The sequence below is a fragment of the Phoxinus phoxinus genome (assembly GCF_949152265.1).
Source record: "Phoxinus phoxinus genome assembly, chromosome: 2".
NCBI classification, from domain to species: Eukaryota; Metazoa; Chordata; class Actinopteri; order Cypriniformes; family Leuciscidae; genus Phoxinus; species Phoxinus phoxinus.
This window is the reverse complement of record NC_136877.1, coordinates 1,539,622-1,552,495: the sequence shown is the minus strand read 5'-3', so window position 1 is coordinate 1,552,495 and position 12,874 is coordinate 1,539,622. Positions and strand designations below refer to the sequence as shown.

Here is a 12,874-nt window from a genome sequence, read left to right as displayed (position 1 = left end):
AAGTAAAAGTACTGAAGTACTTGTTTTTAAAAGTACTTAAATATATCAAGAGTACATTTTCAAAATATTGCATTACTACTGCCATAGTGCTTACATATGTACAGAAACATCCTACATGGAGTTATGAAAAATGTTAATAGGCTACCTTGGAGAATGTATTGTATGTAATGTATTCAAAGGAATTGAAAGAAAAATCAAGTCATTTTCATCTTTTTACCATGTTGCTTAATGCTTTATTTAAAGGGATAGTTCACCCGAAAATGAAAATTCTGTCATCATTTACTCACGCTCAAGTTGTTTCAAACCTGTATGAGTTTCTTTCTTCTGCTGAACACAAAAGAAGATATTTTGAAGAATGTTTGTGACCAGACAGTTGATGGACCCCATTGACTTCTGTTGTGGAAATTATCAATATTAAAACCTGGATGAAGGAGACAAAGTCGATTCTCAAAGATTAAACAAAGTATTTTATGTCATGCATGAAATAAGACGTTCCCACACAGACAGCGTCTGACATGAGAAGGCGAAGGCTAGTCCGTTTCCACATCCTGTATAAAAAAATCCTCTGTTACCGTAAAGGGAGATGTCTTAGCTCATGATCTCATGTCTAAAACCAATTCTATCCAGACAGAACAATGTCATGTCAGCAAAAAGTTTCCTGCTTTTAGCTGCGGATCTTAACTGCTGATCGAAACTACGCACACACATATTGTCACATTTCACATGACCCAGAGAACATTTCGTTCCTGTAAGTTTGTCCTAACTTATACATTTCTAAAAGCTTGGTTTTATATCTTTAATAATGTGCTTTTTGCTTATATGATTATATTCCTTTAAATTCTTATGAGTAAACAATACATCTTCAACGTTAATAAAAGTTGCACCCATTTAAAAGTAAAAGAACACATCTAAATGTAAAATTTCCATTACACTTCCATAGTATCTTTTTTTCCTACTATGGAAGTCAATGGGGTCCATCAACTGTCTGGTCCCCAACATTCTTCAAAATATCTTCCTTTGTGTTCAGCAGAAGAAAGAAACTCATACAGGTTTGAAACAACTTGAGCGTGAGTAAATGATGACAGAATTTTCATTTTTGGGTGAACTATCCCTTTAACATTAAATAAAGGCAATACAAGGCAATAGCACAATGGCAACGCTCTGACAAACCTCTGCTAGAGTTTTAATGGATTTTTTGCAGCCACATTTGAACCTGACTGTGTTAGACACACCGCATACTCAAGAACATCAAAGCAAATGCTCAGCTTACATTAATGTGTGATATCAGAAAAGAATATTCAGCTAACAATTGTGTGTACATGTGAGTTTCTCTGTTTTTTCATCAATCAAATCAATAAACCTAAACCAGCAAAGAAGGCAATATAGCAATGTTCTGACACATCTCTGAAAGCTGATTGCTGATAGGCTGTCCCAATCAGTGGCGCCTGCACAATCCAGTCACGTTTGAGAGGGAAACAAAAAATTGAGGGTTTCCGAGATTTTTCTTTTTTCCTTTTTAGAAGAAGTAACGGGTACTCAGTACTCACGGTTATGGATAGAAATGTAGTGGAGTAAAGAGTACAATATTTGCCTCTCAAATGTACTTGAGTAAAGTCATGAGTACTCCCCAAAAATGATACTCGAGTAAAGTACAGATCCCTCAAAATTGTACGTAAGTACTGTACTCAAGTAAATGTACTCCGTTACTGTCCGGCTCTGCTTATTTGCAAAAAAACAAAACAAAACTATTGCTGTAATGAAATTGCTAGTTATAGTTAAATAAACCACGCAGTTGTAATACAACTAGGTTGAATATGGAGATTATACATTCATAATTCAATCCTAATTCATCTACTTTATTCACTTATACACCAGATGTGGTCCAAAGCCTCAAACTAGATGCACTGATTCCGATAATTCTTTACATTTGAAAGCCGATAACCGATATATTGGCCTATACATCTAAATAAACTTTTCTATAATTTTTGAAAGCTTGATTTCCAAAAAAAGTCTCCCCATTAAATCCACGTCCCAAACACACAATTATGATGTTCTCAATATAATTTTATGTAGCCGATATGACAGACTTGCAGACATTTTCCTTTTTTGAAGTGCAATCATATTTCATGCAATTTAAAAGCATCATGTTGAACAGTCGCATCTGAAGAGTCTCTGCTGAAGGAAATAATGCATTATTTATCGGCTTTAATATATCAGTGTAATTTTCTTATCAGGCCGATAACATGAAAAATAACTTGTTTCATAAAGAATGAGCTTTACAGTTATTGAACAGAACTGAATCAACATAAAACTAAAGAATAATGACACCACTGTTTTGCTACTTCTGCTTTACAGCAGATTTACAGACTAATATGTGATAATTCTGCTACTTTCTTGTTTATTATTGCGAAGCTGCTTTGAAAACACTTCTATTGAAGCAATACATTTGGACACATTGAAAAATATCCATCATATTTTAACTATACATTCATTTATTATAGCTAATGATTTACACTGACAAAAACAACAAATATTGATATAGACACAAAATTACAATGATAATGGAGGAGCCAATATATCTGGTTGTTTACAAAAATAAAAGAAGAGCACAAAGATAGAACGGCTAAAGACACTTTCTCCTTGGAAACTATAGGCTACACGCTCTGTTGGAAACACAAATACTTATGTTTTCATGATCACGTTGGAAACTCATGATCAAACTCAACACTAAAGGAGAAAATAAAAGCGATCTTTGATAGCCTGAGGCATCCCAAGCTGAACAGAAAGCAAACAAGAAGCACCCGAAATTAGTTATGGATATCTGGGTAATCCGTTCAATTAATAAACACATTATAGGGTCAGTGATATAATACAAAGCAAGCATTATAGACCATGTTAGAGAGGTTATTATTGAGGCATTGTGTGGAAAGAGGCCTGATGATGCAATATGATGAAATCTAAGCTATTTTTTACTATTTCTTCACATGACCTTCACAGTTTGTCCTCACGGCTTTAAAGCTGCCGTCGGCAAGTCTGGCAGATTGAGTGGACTTAGACAAAATTTTGAATGTTTACAACTCTCATGCCCCTCCCCCACTACCAACGAGCACCCGCCCATCGTCAGTGCGTGTGTACCTGATTTTCTGTGAACGCGTCCGTCTCTTCAGCATCGATCAACACCATAGACTCGGAGGTCGGCTGCCCTGGCTAATCTATCCATAGATAGCAATAACCGAGGAATTGGAAGCTTGTTATTAGATTTTCTCTCTGCCATCACGCTTCGTACAATCTTCAGGCGAACTTCAGGCATGTCGTGTGCATGTGATATTGTAACGTCCGCGTCTGCGCGAGGGAGGGGGATCTGTGATTTGTGCACGACCTTTGATTAACAGTCAAATCTGAATATCTCCGCTTTTGTTTTAGCGGGAAAATCAAGTCTCACACCTCATTGGTTCCAGTCAAGTTATATTATTTTTCTTGGCACATTGCATCACTCCATACGCCACACCTTCAGGAAAACTCCCCTATAAAGTTAGCAGACTCCCCGTCTGCATGCATTTGTGGACCTCGAGCCTTGAAATATCTGCAGAATCTTAAAAACCAACAAGAAAGGAATCCCTGAGAGGACTTCTGAGAGACAATGAAAACTGTGCGATTGGCAGTTGTTATTTTCCTTTGCGAGGTAGGATTTTATATACTTCAAATCAGGAGTGAGATTGAGAAATAAAACGCTAAACATTTTTACATCCACAACCAAAAATGAATATCAAATGTTTAATAGAGAAACAAAATCATCTGTGTAGTTTTTATACTATCAGTGAGTTTGGGGAATACACATTTCAGTCACTTTTATGTTGCAGGGGTTGATCCCCCATAACAGACTTCTGTTTCTTTTTCCTTTTTTCCTTTCAATCTAAAACAAGAAAATCTAATAAAAAAATATTTATTATAGAGTGTGGCATTTTGAATGGCAGTGTTTTTCAAATGAAACACAAGACCTGTTCATTTTGAATGCTATTTCTGTCTAATGCTATGTCTAATTGTGTTTATTTAGTGTTTTGTAAAAAAGTTTGCTTTATAATTGCAAACTGAGTGCAAACAGGGTATGTATATGCTATATATATGCTTTTAGTTATTACACTTGGTCAAGAGTACAATATGTGAAAAGAAACACCATTTTTAATCTAATGTTATTGATTTATTTTAGGTTCCTTATTTGAATGTCTGCACATGTAATACAGTCGTGTTTTTTTTAGATTGCTAATAATGCATTGGTAAAAAGTGAAGTGACCCTGTCAAAACTTTTCACACAGTCAGCGAAACCGAAGTATTTGAGGACCAGCTTTTTCATTTTTAACAGTTGCTATAGGACACAATAGTTGGCTCACTTTTTGAAGACCTTACCAATTGGCACAACACATCTAATGCCACAGGAACGCTAAATGGGAAGAATCATATCGCCTCCATAACTAGAATATGCCAACTACACATTCTCTGGGCCTAAGCCTGGAAATATCAAGTGTATATATTACATAAAGGGATTTAATATGTTTCAAATTTAAAAAAATTATGTGGATTTGCAGAGGAGTCTTCATTGGAATACCTCATAAATGTCTCAAATCAACTCATTCTATCAAAACACTATGTAGTAAGGTCAAGGAAAAGTTGTTATTCATATTTTTAAGACATCTGTGAAGGGTTTTTGTGGTTTCATAAAAATGTGTATACTTGAGAATAACTGATTCCTGTTGGCTTTAAGCAGCTTTAAGCAGCACAAAAAAATAAATAAAAAAATTTACTTTTAAAAAGTGGTGTCAGTATTGAGTGTCGCTTGCTAGCAATTGAAAAATGGGAAATATCAAGTGTATATATTACATAAAGGAATTTCATATGTTTCAAATCAGGTGTTTGTATGTGGATTTGCGGAGGAGTCTCCATGTTCTCCAGGCTTTGAGTCGGAGTTGCTGGTTTTTAAAGTGCACAGAGATGACCTTCACCGAGGAAAAAGACTAGGAAGAGGTAAGCTATGTTCTCTTTAAATAAAACCTTGAACAAACTGAACGTTTGGAGTATCAATAATTTTAGCATTTGACTTAATATTTCTTTACCTTAAAGTTATACATGCTCTGCATCCACTAAATTTGCTTTCATCAGAGTCAAAATTACGGGACTCACTCAAGTGAAGTTTAAGTGTTGTATCTCACAAATAAGTGATGTTATGCCATAAAGAAATGTTCATAGATGAACTTCAGTAGCTGATGATATAACGGACACCCTCATGCCTCAAAAGCACACGTGATCGCTTCACAGATTTTTCTTACTCAGGAAGTGAATTATCCGACTGTGTTTTGTTCGATTTTCCAGCAACACTGCGCTTTTTTTAAAGGTGCGCATCTCTGTGTCCAAGCGGAGATACACAACCCTTGCGTTATGTTGCGGGTCAATTTGACCCGTTTCGATTTTCTAGTAGTTGGAAATACTGGTTAACCTATGTTTTTTTTCTTGACATTTTGTGACTTTTTCCTCATTTATCATCATGAACATGCATGCAAAGTTTCAACATGCTGATGTGTTTTGACATATACAAACAAAATTACTATTACGTTCGTGATGTTCGCGGGTCAATTTGACCCACATATTTAACGGCAACTGTACCGACCCAAAATAACATTTATTGGTTATATTTTGTTATTGTGGCTTTTTACCACCTTATGAAGCTAAAAAGTGAGCTTTTCCATACTTATTTCAATACAGAAAAATATTTTGTCAGCCACAGATTGTAAAAATTAGCTATCATTTATTTTGTCAAGCTTCCTGAAATAAAATTAAACCTTTGTTTTTTTCATAAAGGCTGTACACAGAAATCGAACAGTGCACAAGCGTTAAGTGTTTGACTGTATACTTAAGCACAGATCACTAACTCCACTGACTTTATCACCATCTCTGGCATGATGGAGTCGGGCAAACGTTATACTCAGAAACTGAGCAAAGAGCGCTCCCTTTATAAACAGTGTGGCTGATATCATGTTCTATCAGCAAGTACTGGATTGATCCAGTATGCGGTATTAAAGAGAGGCTGGTATTTTAAAAAAAGAAATGAAGTATCAACTTGGTAACACTAATTCATTGACTAATCACAAAGTTGACATGCTTGTACTTTTGACAGGGTCTTCCCATAGCATCTGCTACTGACACAGCGTCTTGTTCCTGCCGCCAAGATGCTTTATTGTGCCAATTTACTCTCTTTTTCTGACAGTAATATTTAATACATGCGATGGAAGAACAAGAACGATCTTCCAGTCCGCTGACGAAGAGTTTGACGTGAACACGGATGGGACTGTAACTCTGAAGAGACAAGTGACTCTTCATGAAGGCCACAAGGTGTTTTCTGTGGACGCTTGGGACTCCAGTGGAAAGAAGCACACGGTATCTGTCAGAGTCGAGCGTGTCCATCATCATCATCATGAGGACCATCACATGGACACGGTCATGAACATCTCCTCTCCACAGGTACAAACAAGTTCCTTCCAGAAACCGCTGTCAGTACAGTACAAGGCTGACCTCTATTGGACACTTCAGTTTTTATGTGTGCCACTTTAAAGTGACATATCCAATGATCAATTTCTGTACATGTTTAGGATAATTATTGGAGGCTTGTGTTAAATACATGAAATGTCCAATCCCTGCTGATGAATGTAATTTGTCGCAGATCTCTCTCTGATGGGTCTCAAACACATAATAAGTCTCAAACACATCTGCCGATGGGTTTCATTTATGCAATGCTAAAGCCTAAAACCTATGACTACCTAAATGTTTACACTGTTTTATATTACACACATACATAAAACATAACGTAAAATAGTCCAGGCCTTATACCATGAAGCCGGTTTAGGTGGCTAGCCCGATATGTTCCAGTTTAGTTTTAGGCACCATGAAACTGGTTTGGCTTTTAGCGTGTTCATCGCCATAGTAACTCGCGCTCCTGGTCCGGGTCAGGTGATGCTCCAGGTGAGATATCTCAATCCGAACTTGGACCAATCAGCTGTGAGCAAAGTGTCACATGTCTGATGCGATAGTCACTCCCCCTGTTTCCACTCCACATTAAAGGTTAAAGGTCATTACACAGCAAATTATTTTTAAAGACAAAATCGTCCGGCTTTTAGTAATGCTTATTTAGAATAATAATTTTGTATGATTTAGATATTATGTAATTATTAAACCCTTAATCTATCACACATGTACAGGTTTAGTTTTTCAATTATTATTACGCACAGTTTAAAAAGGTAATATAAATACGCAGATAAACAGATAAAGTTATAAAATGATGTGAGCTTAAATGTCCAATTCTCTCTATTCCTTTATCAACTGCCTAAACTAACTTCACAACTCTTACTTGCACTGATATAGCAAGAGTTTTTATGTTAGTTGTCCTCTTTCAAAGACAGATATTTTCTTCTTGCTGTGTAAATTTGTTTAAAAGTGTTATTTGTTTAAATCTCGTAATATTCTGCAGTGAATCGCCGCTTCTCTCGCGAGAAATGAGTCTCAGTTTCACTGTTTCTCAGCCTGTGATTGGCTGTTCCAACGCTATCTCACGACCAATTCGTACGAATTTGTACGAGTGATTAAAAGGTGGCTAATTCGTACGAATTTGTACGACCTCACTCGTACGAATTTGTACGATTTGTCTAAACTCACGTGACGGTTGGGTTTAGGGGCGGGGTCAGGGGTAGGTCATTCGTATGAATTCATACGATTTTGGCAAATCGTAAAATATGGACGATTTAGCAAAAAACGTACAAATTCGTACGAGTGAGGTCTTATGAATTGGTACGAATTAGCCACCTCGTAAAATTCGTACGAATTGCCATGAGATCGGGTTGGCTGTTCGCTGCTGATGTCACTAAACTCCTGAACTCAGTATAAAGCCTGAGTGGATTATCGGCATCATGGGACCGACAAAGCCTGGTTGGATTGGTTTGGTTTTGTCAACTCGAAACTAATCCTGTAAGCCGGAGTTTGTTCACGGTACCGGTCCTCTCTCATCCTTCACTGTCATCGCTCCTCCTCCTTATTATTATTAAAAGGGAATAATGTACAGCCGGCCACGAAGCGAAGAGGTCTTGAATCGACATAAACTGGTTTATTGAATGGGGACCCCAAAAAGTTTACCCTCCCCCTATATTAATACTGGTTTCCCAGACAGATTTTAATACTCAATAGCTGCAGTAAAAATTTTGAGATGCAAAAATTATTTAAACATTGGGTGGCTTGTGTGCTGTATTTAGTTGGTAACAAAATATTTTGTTGCTCAGTGTCTTTTACTAACATTTTCAGATTGAATCTCCCTCTGACGATCTGGTTCTGACGTTTCCAAAGTCTTCAACGGGTCTGAAGAGAGCAAAGAGAGGTTTGGTTTTTCCTCCATTCAATGTACCTGAGAATAGCAGAGGTCCTTTCCCAGAGAAACTGGCCCAGGTGAGTGAAAATCATGAAGGGAAAGCTCAAAATTAGATGGTCGAGAAAGAGGTTTCTCTGTTATTGACTTTGTTCTCTTATTGCTTTCTGTATTTAGATAAAGTCGGACTATTCTAAGGAAGTTCAGATACACTACAAGATCACCGGTGAAGGAGCGGATCTGGACCCTAAGGGGACTTTTACTATAGAAAGATTATCAGGGAATCTGCTTGTGACTCGGCCTCTCGACAGAGAGAAAAAAGCTTCATACAGAGTAAGTTGATTTTAGTCTTTAAAGGTGCACTTGGTAACTTTTTCAACTTAATAAATCCGTTTAGAAATCATATGGATGGTTAAATAATCTGTTCTGGTGAGAATGGTTACTTTCCCCGCTCCCCCCAGCGTTCCCAGGCGGAAAACCAGCCTTGCAACATTGGGACTAACGTCCCGGTAAGTTGAAAATAGGAAGTCTCGTGAGAAGCGAGAACGAGCGAGAAAGAACGAGAAACACAAACTGCTTTATGATACTATGTATTATGTATTACCCACCTCGGTAGACATAGCTCCACACGATAAAGTTGGTGCGTCTGGGACTCATTTGTTCACCACACCGGCTCCGACCATAACAAAAGCACATGAGCAGCGGTAGTAAGGAGTGAGGAGGGCGCCGGCGCGCCGCAAGTGACTTTATGACAGTGATGTGAAAATGAGAAAATCAGCAAAGCGGTGGCTAGAGTTACCGAGTGCCGCTTTAACTTTTAAAATCAGCAGATAGTTCTCAGTGTATTCCAGTGTTGGATTTTCTGCTCATTCTTAATTCTTTCAAAGCGTTCATCAGTTAATCAGATAAAAAGGCCCCGGAAAGCAGGTTTTCTTTTCATTTGTTTGCTGAGAGCAATATCTAGTAAAAATTGAGTTTACTTCAACTACACTTGCATATTGATGTGTCGAAGCTAACAGACATGGACTAAAATATACCATTCTTAAATTGAATTGTGTGTTTTCAAACAACCTCAGATATTTGCCTCTTAACATGCCCATATTTCTTCTCTCTTTAGCTTGTAGCTCATGCGACTGGAGTTGGTGTGGATATCAAGGAAAGTCCAATGGAAATTAATGTACATGTACTGGACCAAAATGATAATAAGCCTGTTTTTACACAAGATCTATTCAGTGGAAATGTTTCTGAAGCTTCTGAGATTGGTAGATGTATGATGCAGTTTCTTAATAAAATGTTTCACAGTTTTTTTCTTTTTCAAATGCCTCTTCAGTTTTTCCACCGAATCAGTCTTTATTCTTCTCTCACTGAAGGTCATGAGTTTATGACAGTGACAGCCACTGATGCAGATGATCCAGAGACTCACAATGGTATTGTCAGTTACTCAATCGTCAAGCAAGATCCAGAATTGCCAAAACCAAACCTGTTTACGATCAACTCTGTTACCGGAGGAATTCGTGTGAATGCTTTAGGCTTGGACAAAGAGGTGAGAAATGATGAATGGATCTCGCATTGGTGAAGAATAATTTCATGTAAACAAACTCGCCTGAAAACTTCTTTCTTTTCAGAAATGGCCTAGATATACTGTGTTAATTACGGCTACTGACCTGGAAGGAAGAGGTTATTCATCCACGGCCACGGCTGTTATTACTGTGACTGACAGCAATGATAACGCACCAGACATTGGGAAATCACAGAAGATAACGTGAGAAATATTGCAAATTTCACTATCCCATTTTAAAAATTCTGACTACTTTCTTTAGAGATTTCCAAGTCAAGTCAATTCATCTTCATTTATATAGCGCTTTTAACAATGTATACTGTAAAAATGAAAACATAGATTTTATTTACATCTAATTAATAAAAATGAGGCAACTGTCACATTGTTAATGTGTTTTCTGTTGTTTATCATGGACTTTTTGTTTGTTTTCCATCTTCAGTGTTTTCATCATCTCTGTCGTCATTTTCATTAGTTCATTTTCGTCACCTGTTTAGTTAATTAGTCTTTGTTAATCATCATCATCATCACCTGTCGTCACTCGTTGTCATCTGTGTATTTAAGTTCCTGTCTCTCACCTTTCAGTTGTCGGTCAATGTTTCTGCTAATGCTTATGTTTGCTTATGTTACGTTGTATTGGATGTGTTACCCTTGCCTGTACCAGTTTTGTTTAAGTTTTATTATAGTAAAAGTTTGAATTGGAACTTTGGGCCTCTGCCTGTCTTCATCCACACCATACCCGTGACAGCAACAGATTACAAGCAATATTATTAATTAAATTTAACAAATTAGAATTGAGTAATAATTAATCAAATTAATTCATTAAATGTTAACCATTTTAAATGAGTAAAATTTACAAAATATATGTTATTGCCAACATTGAAGACACCTGATGTTAACAAGCAGAATCACTGAAGGCGGAAACCATAATTAACGTCACCATTATGTAGATGAGTGTGTGTTTTAGTTGGGCTCTTCACCCTTAAATTATTAACTTTAAGTTTTGTTTGGATGCTGTACATGAGTTATAACAGCAGATGAACAAATAGAAACGGTGATCTGATGGTGTTTGTTGTGTTTTAACATAATCATTATTTCACAATCATTTAACCTGAATCACTGAACTCATATAGAGTCCAATTTATGAGTTAGATTGACTTTTATTAATTTTAGCTGCATAATAGTTTTTAGCCTTTTCAATGAAATTCAAACAATCAATAAAAAAAAATATATATATACATATTTTTTTTTTAGGCACACAGTTTATTTAGGCACACACAGACATCAAGATTTAGCGTATGAATCTCAGCAATGGTGACAAACAGATCACCTCTGATCATAAGCTCATTATTTATTCATGCAGCAATGCATGATGGGAGCCATGAATGAGTTTTGATTGGTGCAACCCAGAATGCACTGCAACATGCTTTATAAATGTCACCATTGTTGAGATGCACAGGCTGATTCTTGATGTCTGTGTGTCTCTTTTTCGAACAAGAAAACTTTTTAGAAATTATTTGGATTACCTTGTAAAAGTTAATAATATTATGTTGTACAAGGCCAGTACTGCTATAGTTGATAAAGTAAACCTAACTCATGAATTGGACTCTATATGAGATCAGCGATTCAGGTTAAATGATTGTGAAATAATGATTATGTTAAAACACAACCAACACCATCAGATCACCGTTTCTCTTCGTTCATCTGCTGTTATAACTCATGTACAGCAGTCAAACAAAACTTAAAGTTAATAATTTAAGGGTGAAGAGCCCAACTAAAACACACACTCATCTCCATAATGGTGACTTTAATTATGGTTTTCTCCTTCAGTGATTCTGCTTGTTAACATCAGGTGTCTTCAATGTTGGCAATAACATATATTTTGTAATTTTTACTCATTTTAAATGGTTAACATTTAATGAATTAATTTGATTAATTATTACTCAATTCTAATTTGTTAAATTTAATTAATAATATTGCTCGTAATCTGTTGCCTCATTTTTATTAATTAGATATAAATAAAATCAGTTTTCATTTTTACAGTGTAGATTGTTTCAAAGCTTTACAGAGATAAACGTATAATTTAAGGTAACAGAGATTGTTTTGGCTTTATAGCGGTTCTTGAATAAAGATATTTTCCAGCTAAAGTTAGTTTTGATTGATTCACTTCCGTCGAAAGGATCATTAGTTATTATATTAGGGGCAGCTAAGACGACACCGTTCTCTCTACACAGACTTTAAACACCAACCTGTGATAAACGCTGATGGCGCTCACGTGCGCATCAAAAATGTATTCTATAGTTATGTGCGTTTGAATATATGTGCGCATGTTTGTAATTCTCTACAAACCAAGCCTAAACAAACTACTTGTCCTGCCTATAAATTTGATACAGAATTTTATTTTATTTTATCACTACAGGGTAGATACGTGAATTTCCACAATGCTTTATCTGTAGAGTGGTAAATAGATCCTCCATAGGGAGAGACTAGTTGGCACTTCAAGCACTGCGTTGTCATCGGGTCCAGGCGAAGGTCCTTCCTCAGATCTGGATACGGCCCGGATCCGGCAGGCTGCGGGAAAACCTCGGGATAAACAAAGACACTAAAATTAGCGTAGATGCCATTCTTCTTATGATGTAACGAGTACATCAGGATTTAAGGGAAGTGTTCCCAGTTCCGGCTGACCTAATCTATGCAGCCTAACATTGAGTTATAGAAGTCTATTAGAAGAGATCTTGAAGAAAACAAACTGCCTCGCTGGCACTATTAACCACTGAACCACCTTAGCAACTGTCTAGCAAGGCCTAAAGAGCCTAAAATTAACACCCGCCAAACACCAAATGCGACGTTTAACGTGGTTATGAATTCAATGCAATGTTGTAAAAACATGAACGAGAACAAACGTGAAGGATGCTCGGGAC

The 12,874-nt window shown here is 36.6% G+C and overlaps 1 protein-coding gene across 1 annotated transcript in view; it reads left to right on the top strand.

Annotated features, from left to right (window-relative positions):
- Window positions 1-3,095: 3,095 nt before the first annotated feature.
- The window catches only part of LOC306994479 (cadherin-1-like), a 30,504-nt gene continuing 20,725 nt past the window's right edge, over window positions 3,096-12,874 (top strand). The window contains exons 1-8 of the mRNA XM_079605002.1: window positions 3,096-3,682; window positions 4,905-5,019; window positions 6,257-6,510; window positions 8,338-8,478; window positions 8,576-8,731; window positions 9,516-9,666; window positions 9,769-9,941; window positions 10,024-10,160. Coding sequence (XP_079461128.1) covers window positions 3,641-3,682; window positions 4,905-5,019; window positions 6,257-6,510; window positions 8,338-8,478; window positions 8,576-8,731; window positions 9,516-9,666; window positions 9,769-9,941; window positions 10,024-10,160 — 1,169 coding nt within the window. The 5' untranslated portion in view covers window positions 3,096-3,640. The remainder of the gene's footprint in view (window positions 3,683-4,904; window positions 5,020-6,256; window positions 6,511-8,337; window positions 8,479-8,575; window positions 8,732-9,515; window positions 9,667-9,768; window positions 9,942-10,023; window positions 10,161-12,874) is intronic.